Raw genomic sequence first — 22522 nt, forward strand, 5'->3', positions numbered from 1 at the left:
GGACAGGACAGCATTGCAGGGCGACAGCAGGCGGGTGGCAATGGGGCATCTCCTGCCTCCATAAAGAGCTGTGCTTCACTGTTCCAGACCACAGGCAGCTTCAGTTGCAGGTCCCCTGCTGCTGCCCCGCAGTGCTCACTGCCCACCGTGGCCCTACTGCCCACAGGAGCCGGGAAAAGGACTTTTGTCCCTTGTCGGGGCTCTGCCACACCACATCACTGCCGGCACGGGGCAGCCGCCGGCTCCCAGGATGAGGGCAGCAGCAGGGAGTCGGGTTGGCAGCGCCATTGCCAGCAGGACGCTGGGTTGGGCGTCACTGCCGCAGGACCCGGCTGCAGTGCTGTGGGTGCTCTGGGGGCTGCTATGGGCACCGTGTGGCCGCGGGGGGCGGCTCAGGGCTGCATCCTCGCATGGCCCACGGGCACGGGCACAGCGCCGAGCCCAGGGTCAACGCTGGGGGCTGAAGGTGGGGCCGTGCCAGCAGAGCCCCGCGTCGGGGGCACGGCAGGACCGGGGCAGGGCGGATGGGAAGGGAGGTGCCGGGGCTGGGCCGGGCGGGATCCCGCACGGGAGATGATGTATGGGCAGATGTATCAGATCGCACAAGATAAACAAGCAGTGAATTTCATCAGGGCCCATCATGGCTTTAATTTGGCTGCCTAATGAGTCAGATCCAGCCGCGCAGATAAAAGTTGTCAGAGCCGCAGCCCTAATGAATTTCTTGCCACTTGTAATCAAGGCAGCTTGTCTGAGGGGGATGATTAATGGGCCCCAGAGGAGCTGCCGTCCCTCGGCTTCCATTCCCACTAATGCAGTCGCCAGGAAATTAACCAAACCCAGCACCGGGCCGGGGCCGGGGAGCGCGTGCGGCTGTGAGGGGGCAGCGGAGCGGCCGGGCTTGGAGCGGCAGAGCGCGGGGCAGCGCAGGAGGGGCAGCGCGGGGACATCGGCACACGTGGAAATGTTCCGGCACCGGAGGAAGGGAACGTTCCTCACCCGCAGCCTCCAGAGGGGCAGCCCCACCGCAAGAGGGGAGAAATGGGGCTGGGAGGGGGCTGCAATGGGGTGCCTGCAGCGGGGGGAGGTGTTCCCTTGGTATCGCGCAGGACCGGGGGGCGCACAATCCCGCACCCCACCCCGGTGCCCCCGGGGGGCCGGCAAGCCGTCAGCAGCGCCGGTGAAGGAGGAAGGGCTGAAGGTCTGCCTCTGCGCCAAGAGCACGGCAGAGCCCTCAGACCGGGCGCCGAGCCCCAGGGCAGCACGCGGAGCCACGCTGGCAGGAAGTGGGTGCTTTATTGGCCTTCATCTCCTTGGCTGCAGGTAACACACACAGGGCAATTCATGGCAAAGAAACACTATATACAGAGTGTCCATATAAATATTTCCAATGTACACTTTATACACAAGTGATGGAGACGTTCCACGTCAGTGCTCGAAGCCTCGGGGTCCCGGTGCTCAGCTGCAGGATGGCCCCAAGCAGAGCAGGCGCCCCGCTCCTCCCTCCTGCTCAGCCACAGGGCGCAGTGGGACCCGCGGGTGGAGGCACTGTGCATGGCTATGGGGCTTCAACCTGATGGGACAGTGACTCTACACAGACAGACAGACACAGATGGGCCCCAGAGCGTCCTCTGCCCCCCTGGTAAGCAGTGGGACTGAGGGGTCCGTCCAGGGGCTGCAGGGAAGGACATTCCCTTGGCATCAATGTGGGGGGGGGCAGTACCAACGAGGGGACCCCCATACTGGCAGAGAGGCCCAGAGGCTGCGGTGAAGAAGCGTTCATCTCCCATTGCCCCCCGCTGCCCCACTGCTCTGGGGCACCTCACGGCCAAACGGAGGACAGAGGGACAGGGGCAGCACTGGTCCTCCCCATACCTCTGCACAGGGATGGGCAGCACCTCGGACCACCTCCAGCCCTGCACTACCTACATGTGAGTGTGGCGGGGGCACACAGGAACTGTCTCTCCTTCCCCTGTACCGGTCATGAAATGGGGGTGCCGAGTCCCCATCCAGAGTATCCTCTGCACACAGGCAGCGCCGGGCCCCTTCCAGCCGCAGAGGTCCCAGGACCTGGGCACGGCACAGCTGGAGCAGGGGTCCGTAGAGGGGAGCACACAGGGAACAGCCCTCAGCCCCGCCGCGGGAGCTACACTGCGCTGGGGCTGGTGCTGAGCTCAGGCGGCACGGCAGCGCAGGTGTTGTTGTTGGCGTTGGTGTTACGGCGGGGCAGGCTGGGGGTCAGCGTGGCACCATCGCTGGGACAGCCGTGCTGCAGCAGGATGTCGATGCACTCCTGGCTGCCCGCACGCCGTGCGTAGGCCAGCGGGGTCAGACCCCGGGCATCCCGACTCTTCACATCCACCCCGTACTGTGCAGGAGAGAAAGCGGCCGTCAGTGGCACCCACGGCGCACGGCTGGCTCCGTGGCACCGGGGGGGAGATGAGCAGCGCCCGGGGCACTGCTGCCAGGCTGGGGGAACCCAGGGGAGCAGATGCTGAACCACAGCCTTACCCAGATGAGCAGCTGCGTGAAGACGACGTTGGCCATGGCGCAGGACAGGTGCAGCGCCGTGCGCCCATCGCCGTCCCCGTAGGTCTCGTTGACCTCCTCCTTGGTGCCGTGTGCCAGCAGTGTCACCACCAGGCGCAGGTCGTCCTCCACCACCGCCCGCAGCAGCTGCTGCCCCAGAGGGATGTCCGACTGCGGCAGCGGGGCCAGGAACAGCTTCTGCTCATACTTAGCGCGGATCCAGCGCTCCTTCTCCTCCCTGCGGGTGGAACAGCGTCACACGCCGGCTGGGCTGTGCCGCGGGGCGGGTGCACCAGCACTGCCGTTTGAGCATCCCGCACGTCAGGTACCTGCGCGGCCGTCACCGGGGCTCTGCGCTCATCGCGCCGCTCCCGACACACGCCGGGCACACAGCTGTACCGACCTACGGCCTGCGCACCTCCGAGCGCCGGGGCGTGCGCTCACACCCAGAGCTGCAGCCCTCGTCCCGCACGGCGAGCCTTCGGGCCCCTCCACGCGCTGCCCCGCGCTGCCGCGCCCGCACCGTGCAGCCCAGGGACGGCCGGCGCCGCGCCGCACCCCGCCGGCAGCAGCAGGGCTCGGTGCCGCAGCGTTATCGGCAGCGTTATCGCTGTTGCCGTCTCGCCCGCAGCCAACAAAGGCTGTGGCAGCGTCCGTCCCGCCTGGGGCTGCGGGGCCGCCGGATCGATGCGCGCCGTGCCGCCGCTATCTGCTGCCATTCTGTCCATCTGCATCTGGCGGGCGGCCATCAATGCCCCGCGCTGAGCATGCTCACTGCAGCCGCCCCCTGACCCGCTCTTATCCGCTGATAAGCGGCAGAATGGGCTCTTGTTGGGATGAGTGACAGCAGAGGCGCTCCGATAGGGACAGACAAGGGCCTGAAAGGGACGCACCCCTGAGACCCGCAGGCGCTGCCAAGTGTCTGTTAACCCCTTCTGCCTCGCAGCCAGCTGGGCTCCAGCAGCCAGCGTGCGGCCAGAAGCCCTGCTGGGTCCTGGCGAGTGGGACAGCCCTGCTGGGAAGGAACGGCCCTTTGTTTCCTAAACGGGCACTGCAAGAACGGGACAGACCTTTTAGCAGGGTCCGCTGTGACAGAATCACAGCATCACAGAATGCCTTGGGTTGGAAGGGACCCCAAGGATCACGAAGCTCCAACCCCCCACCAACGCAGGGCCACCAACCTCCCCATTTCACAGCAGCCCAGGCTGCCCAGGGCCCCATCCAACCTGGCCTTGAACACCTCCAGGGATGGACGGGGATCCACAGCCTCTCTGGGCAGCTGTTCCAGCACCTCCCCACTCTCACAGCAAACAACTTCCCCCTCACATCCAACTGAAATCTGCCCTCCCTCAACTTCCAACCATTTCCCCTTGTCCTGCTGTTATCTCCCCTTTCAGAGCTGAGTGACAGGACAAGGGGAAATGGTTTCAAACAAAAGGAGGGGAGATGTAGACTGGAAATAAGGAAGAAGTTGTTTACAAGGAGGCGTTGGCATGGTTTGCCCAGAGATGTGGTGGCTGCCCTGCTCCTGGAAACGCTCCAGGTCAGAGGACAGGGCTCTGTGTACCTGATGGAGCTGTGGGTGTCCCTGTGCACTGCGGGGAGTTGGGCTACGCGGCCTTTAGAGGTCCCTTCCAACTCCAACCATTGCATGATTGTGATTACTGCATCCAGTGAGTATGGTGTTCTGTGAGTACTGTGTCCAGTTCTGGAGCCCCCAACACAAGAAGGACATGGAGCTGTTGGAGGTCCAGAGCAGGTCATGAAGATGATCAGAGGAAGAAAGGAAAGCTGGGGAAGGACTTTTTATAAGGGCAGGTAGTGACAGGACCAGGGGAAATGTCCTTAACTGGAAGAGGGTAGATTTAGACTAGATATTAGGAGAAATTCAGTACTGTGAGGGTAGTGAGACACTGGCACAGGTTGCCCAGTGAGGTTGTGGATGCCCCTCCCTGGAAGCAGTCAAGGCCAGGATGGATGGGGCTTCAAGCAACCTGGTCTAGCAGGAGGTGTCCCTGCCTATAGCAGGGGGTTGGGACTAGATGATCTTAAAGGTCCCTTCCAACCCAAATCACCCCATGATTCTATGGTTCTGTGATGCTGTGACATCCCAAGGGCAGGCAGACCCTGGCACAGCTGCGGCTCTCTGCCCATCCTCTGCTGATTGCTCCCAACCTCCCCACCGGACGTCGCGGTGCGGCTGTGAGCGCTGTCCCCGCAGAGCCCATCCCCTTACCGGCTGCTCTCGGGGGTGGGCTTGGGGTACCCCTCCACAGCACCCTCCCAGACGGCGTTGGCCAACGCGTTGCCGATGGCGGCCATGAGGGTGAGCAGCTCTCCAGGCCAGTCGTCCAGGTCCAGTGAGCGCACGCGGGAGAGGTGCGTGCCCAGGTTGCGGTGGATCCCAGAGCACTCGATGCACATCAGGGCACCCAGGTTCAGGCTCGCCCAGTCAGGATCTGCAGGAGGTGACATCAGAGGGGCACAGCCAGCACGGGCACATCAGCCTGTTCCCCTCCCGTCACCCCAGGCATCCCAGTGGCGCAGAGGCAAGGACCCCAGGGAGCAGCAGGGCATAGGGGTCAATCCCGCAAGGCCCTTCCCACCCCTGTCGTTAGGGGTCCCCAAGGAGGAGACAGAGCAGCCCCACAGCACAAATCCCCCTGTTTTCAAGGAGGTGGTGGTGTGCTGCCCCTGCCCACCCCTCCGGTCCCCCGGCACAGTGTTCCTTACTGGGCGCATCGCAGTCCACGCAGAAGCTGTTACCCCGCGCAGTGCGCACTGCCTGCATGGCCTGCGCATCTCCCTGGCTGCCCAGCCGTGCCTGCAACAACACCACAGCAATCTCAGGTGGTCCCACAGCGTCCTCTGGGCCACCACCCCCAGAGTCACCGCCCCGGAGCCATCGGGAGCCCCAGTGCCGTGCTGCGAGGGTGAACAGTGCGGGGTACCTGAACACCAGACAGATCTGGAGGGAGCTGAGGGGCAGGGCTGGGGGCCAGGAGGAACATGGCTCCCCGAGAGCAAGGTGAGGGGGTTCTGTGGGGCACAGCCGAGCTGGGGAGGGAACCCAGAGAGGTGATGGGAACGCAGGGAAGGAGTGCCACAAGGATGGGACACAACCTGATTGGGAGCAGAGGGATGAGGATGCATTCAGCCCAGGGCGGTGTGGATGCAGCAAAGAGGTGCCAAAGAGGAGGGATGAGGCAGCATGCAGCTGCCCTTACCTTATTCTTGCTGCTCTCACAGCCCTGCAGGCTGGCCAGGATCTGGCTCTCGATGGCCTGCACCCAGAGCTCCCGCTCCTCTGACGTTGAGGCCTCAAAGAGCCACGTCTGGCCCGTCAGGGACACGATGATGAACTCAAAGGGTTCGTCTGGCTCTGCAAAACAAAGGCGGTGGCACCGTCAGGGCTGTGCCTTGTGGGGTGCCGGCATGGCAGGGACAGCGTTGTCCCCAGGGGAGGCATGGGGAAGACATACAGGGAGGTCCCAGGGATCCAAGCTAGCCCAGTGCTGCTGTTACACAGCTCCATCTGGGCACACAGCCTCTGCCACGCACCAGCAGCTGCAGCCATGTTCTCTATTGCCCTGGGCTGCGAATGCTGTGGGTCTGTGAGCTATTGGACCCTGCTCTCCGTGCCTCACATCTCCCAGTCCCTGGAGAAAGCTGCTGCCAATGGTAGCAGCTCCTCTGAGGACCTCCAGCCCCTACCAGCCCAACATCCCCATGGGCTGCCCTACACAGCGCAGTGTCCACACCCTGCAGCAGACCCAGAAGTCGCACCCCATTATCAAAGCCCTTCTCTTGCTGTGAAACACACGAGAATCCAATTCCTGACCTCACGTCTTTAGAGCTGCACACGTGCCTGGAGGTCGGATACAGCCATCCCTCTGGGTGCAGCATGGGCTCAGGGGTGGTGCAGGGCATCCCTGAATCGAGCTGCAGCAGGGGGACGGCGAGCACCTGGCTGAATATCTCAGTGCCCTGCACATAAGGAAAAGGCCCCAAAACAACCAAACATGGACCCAAAACGTGGCCACTGCTGGGCTCTCTGCACTGCCATCCCAACCCAGGCAGGGCTCACACCACCCCGCCGTGCGCCCAGCGCCTGCACCCACCTTTTATTGCCAACTCCGGTAGTTAGTGCAGTAAATGACTTAACTAAGCGGGGCCTGAATGGAATGACTAATAAACGTTATGTCACAGCACACGCTTCAGCTCATAGCAAAATGATTTGTAATTACCTAATTAGCGTTATGCAAATAACACCCTCATCTCCATAATGTGCCTTCCCAGCTCTCTATTAAAAGCAGAGTCAACCGCATGGCTCCGGAGGCAGCGCGGGGCCAAGAGCCCGGTTTGGGGCTGTGCCTGGGGGTGAGCAGGTCCTGCCCCACAGCTGGGGGAGGCAGGGAGGGCAGCAGGAGGTTGGGAGCTGCTGGCCAGAACCCACAGACCCACTGCGGGGACAGTGAGCTGCTGGAGAGCTTTGTGGGCTGGACACGGCTGTGCCCACACACATGCCCCACCAGTCTGCTGCCGAGGGAAGGCTCCGTGGGGAGGGACAGCTGTGTCCCCTTGCAGGCTCATGCTTTCTTTGGAGGACCACCACTCACAGCTCTGTGCCTCCCTCTGCACAGCTCAGCTCTCACTCCAAACAACGTGAAGGTAAACGTCATCCCTGTGCCATGGTGCAGTGCCATGCTCCTCACACAAGCTCAGGGTCCCGCGCCTCTCCTGAGAGTAAAGCACCCAGAGACGCCCAGCTCTGTGTCGCAGCCTGCACAGAGCCCAGCAGCACCTGTCGGGGCTGGAAGCACGGACGGGGTCAGGAATGCAGGGCCGGTCCCCCATCAACAGACGCTGGGAGGATGGAGCAGCCCCAGGACGAGGGTCCCAGGTGCAGTGCCAGCTGCCTGCCCTTGCCATGGGTGGGGATGCTGCTCCATGCTCTGCACCCTGCACTCAGCTGGGGAACGCCTCTAGGGAAGCTGCCAGCGTCGCCCCTCTCCTGCAGAGATGGGAGGTGTGGGGCACGGGAGGAGACAGCGGGTGCCAGCAGTCACAGTGCTGGGCTCGTCCCCTCAGTGCTGCCCTTTACTAAGGTGAAATGACGCTTTGCATTGCTCCGGCCCGACCTCCAGCTCTCAGAGTGCACAGCACAAAACCCTGTAGTCAGTTTGCCTCTCACCCTGAGAGATTCATTGTGCACGCCCAGGGATGGCCAACACCAGCTCAAAAACAGCCCCGTTCCTTCCTCTCACCGCTCAGTACCTCTGCACTGAACACCACTGCAGACCAAACCCCCTGCACCAGCACGTCCCTGCCCTGCAGTGCCCGCCTGCTGCTGGGGCTGCTCTGAGCTCAGAATCCCAAGCCAGTGTTCTCCCGGACAGACAGGTGACACCCCTGTGGCTCTGGGGACGTTCTCACCCCGGGGACATTCTGCAGCCCCGCAGCCCTGCCCCAGCACCGCAGCCCCCCGTGCGCTGCCGGACCTCAGTTCTGTCCTCCTTTGTGCCGCATGGATTCCAGCCCAGCGCTGAACAAAGGGCCGCTGCTCCCACAGCCCGCCAAGAGCGAACAAAGGGCGGCTGCTCTGCTTCCATACTGGGCTCCTTTCTGCAAGGCAAAGCAGCACTACGCCCTGCAGCAACTCGGGGCAGCGCTGCGGGGACGGAGCTCCTGAGGGGCTTGGGGGGGCTGCAGGATGGCGGTGGGATGGCAGCAAGGAGGTGTGGGATGGCGGGGGGATGGCAGTGATGGCTGTGGGTGACGCGGAGGGCTGTCCCAGGGCTGCTGCAGCACCCATCTCCCATCATCTCCCCTCTCCCGGCCCACAGGGTGCTGGTGGGAGTCCATTACGCGGCTCCATTAGAATTAGTGGGCAGTGGAAATGAAGGAGCTCGCCTCTCTCCCTCTTGATGATTTTTTGATGATGTTTTAAAGACTGAGCTCCGTGAAGAGCTGCTGAGCAGAGCTCGGCACGATGCAGCTCTGCTAATGGGCGTTAACCCCCCGACCCTGCTCCAACGCTGCCCGGCAATGAGCGCTCCAAATGAGAGCAAAATTAACGAGGGCACCGCACAGTGCCAGGACGGGGCAGGGCACACGGCACTCGGACACGGGAAGTGGCCACATCCCCACACTGAGCATCCCCACTGCTGAGGGCTCCTGCGAGCAATCGGCCCTTAGGGACTTATCATCCCCAGCCCCACCGTACACACAGCCCTGGGAGGAAACAGCTGTCCACAGAGCCACAGAGCAGAGCTGCCCAGAGTGAAGCTGTCCAGCAGAGTGTGGAAATGGCATTGCCACCTTGCAGCAGGGACCTGAGGTAGAAGCAGCACAGGGAGAAAAAAGGGGAGCAATGGCATCCCAGAGCTCACGCCAAGGCCTATTTGCTCGGCTCTCAGCAGGGGGATCTGAGCAGAACCGGTACCTTCGGGTGGCTTTAGCTCCCGGTGGAGCGCACCGACCCGTCCTGCTGGGGAGGGCTCAGACCACCGCCGCAATGGCAGAACAGCAGAGCACAGCAGAGCCCTGCAGGACCCCCATGTGCACCCAGGAGGTGGCACTCCCCGCTGCAGGACAGCTGCCCTGGGCTGTGCCCCCCAGGGGGTCCCCAACCCACAGCTCTGCTGCTGAGCTCCCGCGGTGCCCGGGAGCGGGCAGCCGGGCCCCCAGCCCCGGGATGCTTGTTTGCAAGCTGCCACTGTACCACATCATTATGAGGTGTTTGGGATATCAACAAATTAGCAGGCGTCTGGGAAGAGAAGGATGCAGCACCATTCGTAAATGTCAGCTCGCTGCCTCCTCATTTTGCAGATCATTAAACCCAATATTCCTAACCTGTATTAGTGCAACGGGGACGGGCCCCCTCCACAGTGACGAGCCGCCAGGAGAGCTGCAGAACATTGCTATGGAGACCCTGCAGCGCTCCCGGCCCTGAGCCAGAGAGTCCTCCATGGCCCCACGCTGAGCCGGCACCTTCTGCCCTGCCCTGCCCTGCCCAAGGGCTGTGTGGGGCTGTGGGCAGTGGGGCTGGGCAGCAACATCCACAGAGATGTGCAAACTCAGCTGGGTTAAGAGCATCCATCCCGGGGCACAAAATGCGTGTGCACATGTGTAAGCGTGCATAGTGGGGAAGGACAACGAAGGCAGCTGAGCAGGCGCAGCCAGGACTGGGCGACGCTCCTGAGAGATGCAGGGAGGGGCACTGAGGTCCCCTCGGACTGGGGCTGTCAATCTGTGTGCATGGTGCAGGGCATGCAGGCAGCATGCGGGGCTCAGGGGCACCGACAGGGCGATGCCATGCACACGCTGTGCTGCGTGGGGCAGGCGGGGGCTGGGCGTCGCACTGAGATCCCGGCAGTGCAGTGTGCGTGGCTCAGCCCCGTGCTCACAGCTCAGCCCCGTGCTCACAGCTCAGCCCCGTGCTCAAAGCTCAGCCCCGTGCTCACAGCTCAGCCCCGTGCTCACAGCTCAGCCCTGTGCTTGCAGTTTAGCCCCGTGCTCAAAGCTCAGCCCCGCGCTTGCAGCTCAGCCTCGCGCTTGCAGCTCTCTGCCGTCGGCCCCGACAGCCGCTGACAGTTGGCATTAATCACGCACCGCGCCCCAACACAACTCTTTACTGGCCATCAATTTCCCATGGGTTTTAAAACTAAAAAACAAAGACAAAACCGCGTCGTTTGGCCGCCGCTGAGCAGCACATTAAGGGGCTGTCAGCTTCTCGCCATGCACCCTGCATCACTCTTTAAGCACATGAGAAGTTCATTATCCCCGGAGCTCTGGCAGCCGCGGGGATGCTGGTGCAGGGAGCGTCACGAAGGTGCTGCTCTGACTCACGGCCCCGCGCCGCCGCCACCGAGCAGAGCCGCGGCAGGGCAGCGGGGGCACAGGGCTCGGCTGCAGACGGGCACTGCCGCCCACGCACTCTGCGTCCCTGCAGTGCCCGCAGCCCAACGCCAGCACCCGGCCCGGTGCCGTGCGGCGCCACACCGGGCACAGAGCAGCCGCGGAGCGCCCGCAGCCCGTGCAGCTGCACTGCTCGGTGACAGCCCGGCAGCCCAACAGCACGCCTGCCAGAGTTTGCTGATGCTCCCTAGCAGCCTGACACGGCGCTCTCTTTAACATGCGCCCATGTAAAAAAGCAACAGCTCGTTTGATTTATGATACTTCAGAACAACTAAGATTCAATTGCTCTGCACGTCCCCGGCTCTGATTACCTCCTAAATGAGATAAACCGATGGCAATTTATCCCCAGACCTCACCAACTTTCCCAGGATGCTCACCTGAGCTGCGTGCCTGGTGCACACAGGTTGGGGCGGCTGCAGCTCCTGGCTCTTCCCTGCTGCTTGCACCCGCCTGCAGGGCCTCACAGTGGGGCTCCGCCAGGACCTGTGCAGCGGCACCGCTGGTGGAACCATCCTCTGCACTGTCCCCATGCCCCCCGGTGTCCCCTCCCAGCAGGAGCAGCACTGGGGTCGCTGGCTCAGATGCAGAGCGCTGCAGCCCCACTCTGCACAGCAGTTTTACACTTTCGCTGTGTTGGCTGTGTGAAAGCAAAGAGCTCGGGTGATCCAGCTGTGAAAGTACTGCTGGTAAATGTGCAAAAGCAGATAATAAAGAAGCAGTGGAGAATCAGCCCTACGGACACTGTCCATGACATCAGCCACCAGCCATGCCCACTACATGGGGCAGTGCTGAGCCCCAGGTTCACCACCAGAACCAAGTGCAGACATCGGGACACGGGGATGGGACCTCACACGGAGCCTCATTCATTATTCTGGTTTGCTCGCTGCTCCTTTGGCTTCTGATGCAGATGACCATGCAGCGAGCTGGCCGTGCCTGCAGCCCAGCACACAGACCCCAGCCCTGCCCCAGCCACTTCCAGGGCCGCAGGTCCTGGGGATGGGCCCCGTGCTGCAGGGCGGCTGCTTCAGCCCCGTGCCAGCAGGGTGGGCTGTGATGTCCCTTCCAACCCAGCCATGCTGCGCTTACATGAAAAGGACTGCCTCGGCTCTCCCATTCGTATGGAGCAGAGACATACGGAGCACTTCCCAGAGCCATCCCCAGGGTGGGTAACCACAAAGGACAGAGCTGGAGCCACGGGTGAGTGCTGCTCACAGCCCCTGGAGCTGCACACAGCCCGGCTGCAGGAGCAGCGTGCTCTGCCCGGCTGCCAGGGGCTGCAGGCAGGAGCCACAGCTGTGTGCCGGGTCTGCGCCGTGACAGAGGCAGGTAGCTGATACCTCCCTGGCAAATGACGTTCCATGTTGATGAATGTGAAGCACTGCACTTGCAGGAAAAAATGACGTTATTCCAACAGCTGCCAGGGTTCTGCATTAACTCCATCGGCCCGAAGCAGGGCTGGGTAGCACTGCACAGCACGGCACTGTGGGCAGGGAGCAGGGGAGGAGGCAGCAGAAGGTACTCAGTGCCCTGATACACTGCATGGCACTGCACCACCACGTGCTGCTCCCATCACTCCACCTCTCGAGGACACCGCCAACAGTGAGAGATGAGGGTGGGCACACGTCTGCAAAGCTTCCTATGAGATGGCAGAGGATGGGACGGGCTGAGATGCACAGACTGGGGTGACAGCAGCTGTGCATCCACTGGGGGCAGAGGGCAGAGAGCCGTGGGACCAATGCATCTCCTGGAAGAGTTCATTGTGAAGCTCTGAGCAGCTGCTGGTCCACACTGCTGGCTCGTCAAAGCACGCTCATTTTTAATTACTCTCTCTACTAACTGTATTCAGTTTTGTACAGCTTCAGATCTTTGCCTCTGCACCTTCCTGTGCCACGACCGTCTGTGTTGCACTCCAGGGCCGCACTGCTCTGTGAGCACTGATAACAGCAGCCCTTCAGCCCTGCACCTCCCACCCTTCAGAGCTGAAACCTTTCACATCCACATCACAAACAAAGCCATCAGCCCCGGTGCCACTTTGGGATCTTCCCTACAGCACTGCAGTATCTCCAAGCCCTCCTGCAGTGTCAGTGACTGGTGGGTCCCAGCACTGCTTGCTTACACCCATGTACAGGTATAGAACTGCTGCATCTGACAGCCCACACGTCACACGTAGACAATGTGCCTCCCCCTGTCACAGTGCTGGGAGAGCTGCAGATGTGGGGAAGGGCAGTGAAGTGTCCAATAATCACCACGCATCACAGCTAAGCACGCACTGGTCTAACATGATGAACGTACAGCAATACTTGCTTGCCATGAGGCACCCAGTGCACATCACAGACCCGAATGACGCTCGGGGTACCGGAATCAAACATTAAGGGAAAGTCCTTCCCAAACTCGGTGTCATTCAGATGAAGATCAACTGCATACGGAGTAAACCAGAGCTGCCGAATCCCCCTGCAGACCTACACCAGGATGCTTCCCGAGGGAGGAACGACAAAGAGCTGCTCAGGCACAGCAGATACAGCCGAGGGCAGCAGCTGCCCCGGGGTGGGACAGGACAGCAGCACAGCCGTGGCGCAGGACAGACTCCACTGCAGCTCGTGTTACAGCGGCATCTGCTCCGATGCCTGTACTTAGACCCCTTCTCCTCCAGCCGCCTGAACTCCATCCTTAGTTTGTTTCCTGCTCACTGCTGGCTGCAGCACACGGTAACCTCAGATGACGCCCAGTGCCAGCGCCTGAGCACAGCCCTTTGCGGAGGCCAACCACAGGTTCAGGCCCTGGAGCTGTGCTGCGCCGAGCCGTGCCCGCTGGTGTGGGCAGCCTTCACACAGCCCCGCACAGCCCAGGCCCTGCTTCAGAGGCACAGACACCCGCAGTGCCGGCAGAACGCTGCCCGCTGCGGCACACTGCGCTCCCCTGCAGCAGATGAACACCTCCGAAGACCCCCACCTTGAGGCAGAGCAGCAGGCCTTCAAGCGGTGCAAGTGCGGCAGATTTACGGGCGCGCAGAGACGAGCTCCTATGGCAGGGAGTGTCTGCACACCTTCTGCACGGCCACGCACAACACGTAACCACGCGTGCGCTCCCAGCCCTGCTGATACGGCCCATAATCACCACTACCACTAACGTGCACACGGCAGCACGCTGGCAGTCCTGCTGCACCGCAGGTGGGACACCACGGGCAGGTTCAGGGGCGACGGCTCCCTGAAGAGGCACCAATGAGTTGGGCAGGAGCACCCCGTGCCCCGGTGTCCCCGCGCCGCGGCACAGAGGCTGCCTACCTTCAGCCGCCGTGCTGGGGCCGTCGGGCCGCGTCGTCCCCGTGCTCTTTTTCCTGCGGTGCTTCTTCCTGTTGGCATGCGGCGACGGGGGCGGCTCCAGCTTGGGGCTGGCGGCGGTGGAGATGTTGGGGCTGGAGCTGAGGGAATCGGCAGTGCCGTTGGCTACGGACAAAGAGAGAGAAGATGATGTACAGCGGGAGACGCCCAGGGGTTCAGGGGACGGCAGCAGCGCTCTGCCTGGCTGCAGCTGCACAGCCCCGACCCGCAGGCAGAGCAGGAGCCGCGCTGCTCAGCACTGGGACGGTCGGGGGCCGGAGGGTCTCCGCGTGGGTCCCTGAGCTGTACGGGTCTCCACGTGGGGGCCTGCGCGGGTCCCTACGCGGGGTCACCTGGGCACGGGGACTCCCTTCGGGGGGCTGCTGAGGGTCGCTGCCAGCACTCGGATGGATGGGACGCGCACAGGCACCGTGCGGGGCAATGCCTGTGTTTGTCAGGGACGGTGCAGCACGCCGCCACGTGCAGCCACAGCCCGGCACCTCCGCAGCACCGCGCCCTGCACGGCCTCGCAGACAAGGCGAGGGGTTGCCACGCTCAGGAACCTGAGCGCAATGGTCTCCATAGGCTCCCGATATGGAGCTGAAGAAGCTGCATCCCCAGCAGCAACGCACCAAATTTATCCTCAATCATACTGTTCCTTACAATTAATAGCAGAATTAGAAACAATCAGGGAGCTGCCTAATTACTGTCAATTAGAGCGCGCTAATCAAGCTCCGATCACACACACACACGCTGCCGCTGCACTCACCATTAAATGTCAAATTTCATTAGAGACCAGCAACAAAATCAAAAGCCTGACATTCAATTTCAGCAGCACACACAGCGCAGGCTTCCAATCAGCATAAAAATGCAGACTCCGGGGAAGGCAACGAGGCGCAGGAGCCCTCGCTGCACGGTTAACCCTCTCCGAAATGTGCTCCTGCCTCTGTGTGCCCCCAGCACCGCTCCGGCCCTGCTGCCCAGCACGGTGCTGCAGCTCTCGGGGCATCCCGGCGAGCCCTGAGCGCAGCCCCAGGGCTGGTGGCACCGGGGGCAGCGGTCGGGGTGGCCCGGAGCGGCGCTCAGCAGCATGGAGCCCCCTGAGCTGTGTGTGTGCACGGCCAGGATGGGACGTGGCAGAGCTCTGCCGTGCCTGGTTCCTGCTGGCTCTGACACACACGAGTGGGGCGTTTCAGCTGCTATTAATCCATGGGGAAATAGCTCACCCTTGGCAATTGAGAGAGATAAATCTAATAAAATCAGATCCCACTTTATGGATATAAATTACCTCTGCTGTTTGGCAGGACGGTGCCTGCAGGAGGTGTGAGGTGCCTCCCGCCCCCCAGCCCAGTTCTGCAGGGATCTGAGTTTTCCCACCCGAGGGACCGTGGTGCTCCCCCCTCTGCTGCCTGCCTGCTCCCGCACCCCGTGCTGTGCCGCACCTCGGGGCTGCGGGGTGCCTGCAGCCTGCACTGACCCTGGGCCCCCGCTGCACAGCAGCCATCACCCAGCCCATGCTGCACTGCCCTGCAATCGATGGTACAGAACTGGAGCTGGGGGTTGCAGGGTCCTGGTGGGACGGGGAGGGGGCAGGAGTGGGAACGCTCCCTCCAGAGAGAGGGAGAGTTCTTCCTATTACTCAGCATTGAGCTCTTCCGACCCACCCATGGGTCTCCAGACCCCCATCCCATCACGGAGCCCCTCTATGTGCACAAGTGGGGATGCTCCTGGGTGCTTCCCCCAGACCAGCTGGGTGCCCGTGGGCCATAAAGGCCGAACACCAGCAGCGCTGGGACAACGTCTGTGCCACTGTGCAGCCCTCCTGAGGAGCTCACCAAGGTGCACGTGGGAGGGGACAAGGGGGAATGGCTTTAAACTAAGAGGGGAGATGTAGGTCGGATGTCGGGCAGGGAGGCCCCAGCAGTGCTGCTCAGAAATGCGGGTGCCCCATTCCCAGAGGCGCCCAAGGCCACAGGCGGGCCCTAGGCAGCCTGAGCAGGTGGGGGCACCCAGCCAGGGGCGTCCCTTCCACGTGTCCTATGCGATTCCAGGCTCTGCGATCTCCCAGAGTGGGCGCTCGCAGACCTTCGGCTCCGAGCAGAGACCCCCTCCCCGCCGGCCCTGGGCGCAGAGCAGCCCTGCAGCTCGGTGGGGCCGTGCCGTAGGCGGGCAGTGCCCAGAGCACCCCCCAGCAGCACGGCCGCCCCGCGTCCAGGGCTCGGGCTGGGGGGGCCGTGGCACATTACTGCTCAGAGCTGCGCCCTTCCGCTGCCGTCGCCGCGCTGCCCCATCAGCAGTAACAGTCTGATTAATTCGCTTCCAGCAGGGAGCTGATGGGGCCAATGATGGAGCCGCTGCATCAGGCGCGCTGAAATTGATAGTTTTTCACAGTTACAAATGAGGAGCCTCCTCAGCTGCAAATGGCGCCCGCACAGTCGGACTCCGGTAATGATCATAAAGAGGCTCTCTTTAAACTGCGAAAGCCCCTGGGACCGCGCGGGGGGGCGGCTGCCGCGCTAATGAGAACTACAAGGGGCGAGCAGGCATGGAAATGGCTCCTCCACTCTTGATGTGCATTTAACTGCTTTTTTAGTGCGGCGGCAGAGCCAGGAACGAAGGAGTGATGAATGCAGCACAAAAGCATTTATTTTCCAATTCGGCAAAGTGGCTACGTTGGGAAATGTATGAATTATTTTAATTCACTCAACTGTCCTGAAACGTCGTGGAGCGAGCGGGCGCGGGGGGAGCCGCGGTGCGCACAGAGGGTGGAATCGCCACTTCGGGTTCCTCTGCCCCAAAGCCCGCAGCGGGGTGGGCGCTGAGAGCAGCCTCCGCTGCCCCCGGTGCGTGCCGACCCTCGCTCGGGCCCACCCCACAGAACCTCCCGCAGCCCCGCAGGGCCGCAGTGCCACTCACCGGGGTTGGGGCAGGCGCCGGGCAGCGCCACGGCCTCGCTCCACTGATCGGCGCTGGAGACAGAGTAGGAGCGCTGGTGCAAGCCGTCGGGCTTGGAGCTGAAGCCCACCAGGTTGATGCCGCTGACGGAGCGCTCCGAGTGCAGGGAGGTGCTGCTGCTGGAATGTGGGGCGCCTGCAAGAGAGCCGCCGGGTCAGCGCGGGCCGAGGGCCGCCTGGGGCAGAGCCGTGAGCCCCACGCCACGTGCGCAGGTGCCCGGCGCCAGGGCTGCTCCGGCCCTCCTCTCCTGCAGGTCCCCACACGGCACCGGGCAGCCGGGTGCCCGGCACGGCACGGCCGGGGGTCCCGGCACGCAGCCCCCCTTCAGCCCGGTTCCGCAGTCCACGATCTGCTCCCGGCCCCCAGCACGACTACAAGCGCCTGCGCCAGCAGCCACCGCCAGCAGCCCCAGCGCCCGTCCTCACGCAGTTCCACCGCCTGGGCGCCCCAGCACAGAGCACAGGGTGAGTGGAAACCCCATGGAGGACGTCATGGGGACACGGGGGGGAAAGGCCTCTGCCCCCGCTGGGACCCCCTGAGCTGCATCCCGGGAGCTTGGAAGCCACGAGGAAAGTTCTGGGGAACGGAAGCAGCCAAAGAAGATGAGATCACTTGGATCTGAAATGGGTCAAATGTTTCTGGATTACGGGAACAGCCCCGACTCCCCACGCGAACACACGGAGCTGCTCCTGCTGCTGAGTGCTGCCAGCGGTGAGTCTGGGGGAGGACACTGCTGAGGGGCACCGACCACACCTGGCCCTGCACACACAGCCCCACAGCTCCCCCGCTGCCCCATGCTGTGAGGTCAGCTGCGTTCTGCTCTCTGGTGCCCCACGGCTGCATCCCCCCCAGTAAAGCACCAGGGTTTTGCATGAAAGTTACAGCTCTGTCCCCACCATTCCCAAAGAAAAGTGCAAAATGTGACCCAAATGTCACCAATGTTTGAGTGCTGCTTGTGGCTGCGGAGTGCTGGGATCTCAGTTCCAGAAGCCCAAATTTCCATTACAGAGAGCAGTGGCTGCACCTGGCGGCCAGGGCACGAGAAGAATGGGGGGCAGCCTGAGTGTCTCCCCCCTTGCAGCCGTGGGATCAGGTTCTGCAGCCCTGAGCACCAGCTGTGGGGCCAGGCCCGGCACAGCCATGGGGCCGGGTACTGCAGACCCACAGCCCCAGTGCAGTGCCACCGCTCAAACCCCTCAGCCCCACTGCCGTGCACTCCCCCTCCCTGCCTTGTTCAGCACCACAGAAACACGTGTAAAACCATGACACTGACTTTGCCTCTAATTAGCCCTTAATTTACAAGACACACTCGGAAGGGTAATTAGCTGGCGCTCCGCTCTTGACTGCCGCATCCATCTCCTCTCTCCTCCTGGTGGGAGGGAGCCCGCTGCCACCGGAGCAGGGACACCCCTGGGACCGAGAGGGGATGGGTCCTGGGATGGGACGAGATGGAGTGGGACAGAGTGGGACGGGATCGGATGGGGTGAGGTGGAAGAGAAGGTGATGGGCAGCACGTGTGCAATGCACAGCAGGGAGCAGAGGAAGGCAAACAGCACAGAACACTGCCTGGGGAAGTCCCGCAGCAGAGGGCAGCATCCCGAGGGCCGTGCAGCGCCCAGGTCTGCCCGACGCACAGCTGGAGCAGCCCTCCCTGCAGGCACTGCCCCACCAGCAGCGTGACCACACAGAGCACCCAAATCCTGCGTCCCTGTGGAGCTGCCTGAGCCCTGCACACATCCCCCTCGTCCTGGGGACAGGGAGGTTGGTCCAGCAGAGACCCCCTCCTCCCAGACGTGACACCACCCGAGCTGCGTGACAGGATCCCTGTGCATTAGGCAAAGCAGAAGGTAAAGAGAAAGACACATGTAATGCACTGCCTGCCTCTCTGAGCACAGCCCCCAGGCCTGACCTCTCCATGCCCCCCCACAGTCCATCAGCAGAGCTTTTCCCATTCCTGTTTGTTCAGAACTCAAAGAGTAAAGAATTTCACATCAACGCGTTGCTGTGACCTCAGCAGTGCTCACAGCCCACGGCACCGTAACACCACGCAGCAGATGGATACGTGGTCACATTTAGAGCATTAACACTGGAGTCATCTCTGACAGCATCACTGTGGAAAGGACTGCTTCCCTCTGACAGTGCACTGATCCGGCCAGCGCTGATGAAGCCAGGCTGCGGCACATCAGTTCTGCCCCTACCAGCGTGGCTGACACCCACTCCTGAGCATCACGGCAAAGCCGGGTCACTGACCCGCAGGGGCTGAGGACGGGGCCCTCGGGGTCCCTCTGGTCCCCCCACGCCACCCCCAAGCACAGCGGGGTGGGAGATCCCCGAGGAGGGGAGCCGCAGCGCCGTCCCCGTGCGGAGCTGCGTGCCGGGAGCTCCTGGGCTGCGGTTTGTGCCCCCACAGCGCTGAGCAGAGCGCAGCTCCGTGCCCTCACGGTCCTGAAGGGGTCCGTGGCCACGGTGGAGCCCTCTGAGCCTGCCTGGCTCCCGGAGGAGCAGCCCCAGCAATCGGGCTCTCCTCCCAGCAGAGCTGCCCAAGGCTGCGGTGGTGGTGGGAGCTGTGCTGCTTCTTTCCGGTCCGAGCCACCCCTCCTCAGCCACCACTGGACCTTGCTATACAAGCATCTGATAAGGTGCTCTCTGTTACCAGTTTTGCTCCTCTCTTGGTACCAACAAACAGCGTTGGGAAAAAACCTCAGCCCCTTTTTTCTGCTACAACCACACCAACAGAGCTCCCCACACCTCTCCCAGCACGGCACGTTCTGCAATCACAGGACATCCCCTGAGCCCCCCAAGTCCTCCCAGCCCCAAACTGCAGCCACCACAGACCGCTGAGAAAGGCTTCCAAAATTCCCGAATTAAATAACTCACACTCGCTGATTCCAACACGCCTAAATCTCCTACCTGCTGTTTAATTTGCTTCTAATTACAGCTGGAATATGAAGAATTCATCATTCTGTGCTAAGATACATCATCTCTCCTCTTCCCAGACACCAAACAGAAGTGTTTACTGAACACGTGGTTCCTTTCTTTATTAACCGCTCTATTATTTCCATGTAGTAATGAACCAACGCCGCGTTAGGATTCATTAGTTCCTAATAAACTCGAAAAGAACTTTTTGCTGTCTTTACCTTCCTGCAGCCCCTTGTGGTAACGGCGCCGTGTGCTCCTGCAGCCAGCGGAGCTGGGAGATGCTGGGCTGGGCAGGGAGGAGGAAGCACAGGTGGGGTTTATCGGTTCCTGAAGTAAAGCACCACGGAGGGAGGAGAGGCCTCTCCCTGCAGGACAGGGGCAGCACGCGGCCAGCCCAGGCCAGGCTGCTGGGAGGTGGCTGCATTTACACACACTGACACAGGCTCTGGGCAGCCTGCGCTGCTGGTTGGCGATCCTGCCCACAGCAGGGGGTTGGAACTGGATCATCTTCGAGGTCCTTTTCAACCCAGGCATTCTGTGACAGCGCTGCACAACCTGGTTCTCCTTGCTCTGCTCCTGTGCATCTGTTGTGATCCGGACAGAGGGAGAGAGCAGTTCACGTCTCCTCTAACCCAGATTAATACCTGTAAGTAGTGCAGCCTCTCTTTTGATTTTGACTTTTTGCTATCCAGTAAAATGCTCCTTTCATCGCTCCTAATTACGCTCCACACTTTTTCCTGTTTCTTTTTCCCCAAAGATCTGGCTCTAATTGCTTTCAGCTCTGTGAAATTGGCTCAGATATGTATTTTTGAGCACGTGTGTGTCTGTGCGCGTTTGAAGCTCCCTGTTTCTGCTCTCAGCTCTCCTCTGCCTGAGCAGCAGCACCACGTCGGGGTTACCTGTGCCTGAGCTGCTGCTCCCCAGCTCAGAGGGAGCACAGCATCTCTGCAGTGCCATGCTGTGCCTCGGTGCAGCGGGTTCAGGACGGCACCATTCCCACTGCGTGGGTCCTCCTGTGGGTATCACTGTCACAGCACCATTCACTCTCCACCACATCGCAGCAAAATGTTTAGGAACCGTTTCTGAGACACACAGCCAAAGTGTTGGAAAGCAGGAGCGGGGAGTGGGTGATGAAGAAATGATGCTGATTTTCAACCTGCCTTCTGCTCTGCTAATGTGACCGTAGGTGACACTCAGTCCTCGTGGAAACCTGAAATCATGAGCTAAAGAAAACATACGTATGAGCAACGCTGCCTAAAATACAAAACCAAAAGGTACCGTGCGGCTGAAAGTCCAAAAGCGATCAGCACGGCTGGGATGGGGGCTGCCAACCACGGCATTAAGGCTGCAGTGCTGTGCTGTGCTCTGTCTGCACTGACTGCCAGCAGCGCAGTGAGCTGGGAATGCTGCAGTGCATGGAGTGAGCACAGCACACAGCACCAGTGCACCCCGAGGCTGCGGGCAGAGCCCCAGCAACAGCTCTGGCCGACATGGGGTGCAGCAGAGGAGCTCCCATCCCCTGTGAGCTGCACGGCCCCGACCTGCCCTGCAGCCGCTCTGGGGGGAACAGAAGGTGCAGTGCAGAAGGGAAAGGCCCTCAGCCCCCTCTGGAAGATACCAGCTGCCCCATTTTCCAGCTCCCTTGGCAGCACGGGCAAGTAATTCAGACCCACGTTTTCACAGGTGGCCACTAATTACATCTCTTCGTTTTTGCAGGTGCCCACAGCCGGACGCTCCGCACAGCAGCCTCAGCCGTGCTGCCCTGCGCCCACCTGCCTCCCCCAGCACTGCCCAGCACAGCACAGCCAGTCGGGTCCTCCCCTCCTCACCCCCCCAAAGCTGCCTTCCCTGCTCAGCCCTGCCATGCGCTGCTCTGCTCCTTCAGTGTTCTAGCAAGCAGCAAGAGTATCAAGTCCCAGCAATTGTCTCTAATTAGGGTCAATGATCATTCTGTTGGGCGGGAGCAAATCAATCTCTGCTCTCCCCTTGGAGAGCAGCAGGTTGTGTGAGGCACGGTGCAGTGCAGGCATGCAGGGCACAAAGCAGTGTGTGTGTGCAGGGTGTGATGCAGTGTGTGTGTGCAGGGTGTGATGCAGTGTGTGTGTGCAGGGTGTGATGCAGTGTGGGTGTGCAGGGTGTGATGCAGTGTGGGTGTGCAGGGTGCAGTGTGGGTGTGCAGGGTGTGATGCAGTGTGTGTGTGCAGGGTGCAGTGCAGTGTGGGTGTGCAGGGTGATGCAGTGTGGGTGTGCAGGGTGTGATGCAGTGTGGGTGTGCAGGGTGCAGTGTGGGTGTGCAGGGTGTGATGCAGTGTGGGTGTGCAGGGTGTGGTGCAGTGTGGGTGTGCAGGGTGTGATGCAGTGTGGGTGTGCAGGGTGCAGTGTGGGTGTGCAGGGTGTGATGCAGTGTGGGTGTGCAGGGTGCAGTGCAGTGTGGGTGTGCAGGGTGCAGTGCAGTGTGGGTGTGCAGGGTGCAGTGTGGGTGTGCAGGGTGCAGTGTGGGTGTGCAGGGTGTGATGCAGTGTGGGTGTGCAGGGTGCAGTGCAGTGTGGGTGTGCAGGGTGATGCAGTGTGGGTGTGCAGGGTGTGATGCAGTGTGGGTGTGCAGGGTGCAGTGTGGGTGTGCAGGGTGTGATGCAGTGTGGGTGTGCAGGGTGTGATGCAGTGTGGGTGTGCAGGGTGTGATGCAGTGTGGGTGTGCAGGGTGCAGTGTGGGTGTGCAGGGTGTGATGCAGTGTGGGTGTGCAGGGTGCAGTGCAGTGTGGGTGTGCAGGGTGCAGTGTGGGTGTGCAGGGTGCAGTGCAGTGTGGGTGTGCAGGGTGCAGTGCAGTGTGGGTGTGCAGGGTGTGATGCAGTGTGGGTGTGCAGGGTGCAGTGTGGGTGTGCAG

At 61.8% G+C, this 22522-nt stretch overlaps 1 protein-coding gene across 4 annotated transcripts in view; it reads right to left on the reverse strand.

Moving 5' to 3' along the window:
• Positions 1 to 1274: 1274 nt before the first annotated feature.
• AGAP3 (ArfGAP with GTPase domain, ankyrin repeat and PH domain 3) overlaps positions 1275 to 22522 on the reverse strand; it is a 71531-nt gene continuing 50283 nt past the window's right edge. Inside the window, exons 12-18 of one of the 4 annotated variants that reach the window (XM_085226742.1) lie at positions 16680 to 16853; positions 13728 to 13889; positions 5754 to 5908; positions 5260 to 5350; positions 4763 to 4985; positions 2509 to 2764; positions 1275 to 2365 (exon numbers count right to left, since the gene is read on the reverse strand). In XM_085226742.1, coding sequence (XP_085082868.1) covers positions 2144 to 2365; positions 2509 to 2764; positions 4763 to 4985; positions 5260 to 5350; positions 5754 to 5908; positions 13728 to 13889; positions 16680 to 16853 — 1283 coding nt within the window. In that variant the 3' untranslated portion in view covers positions 1275 to 2143. The remainder of the gene's footprint in view (positions 2366 to 2508; positions 2765 to 4762; positions 4986 to 5259; positions 5351 to 5753; positions 5909 to 13727; positions 13890 to 16679; positions 16854 to 22522) is intronic. The other 3 variants (XM_085226744.1, XM_085226743.1, XM_085226745.1) reach the window with 3 other exon arrangements.

Source organism: Meleagris gallopavo, chromosome 6 (genome assembly GCF_905368555.1).
Source record: "Meleagris gallopavo chromosome 6, MGAL_WU_HG_1.1, whole genome shotgun sequence".
NCBI lineage: Eukaryota > Metazoa > Chordata > Aves > Galliformes > Phasianidae > Meleagris > Meleagris gallopavo.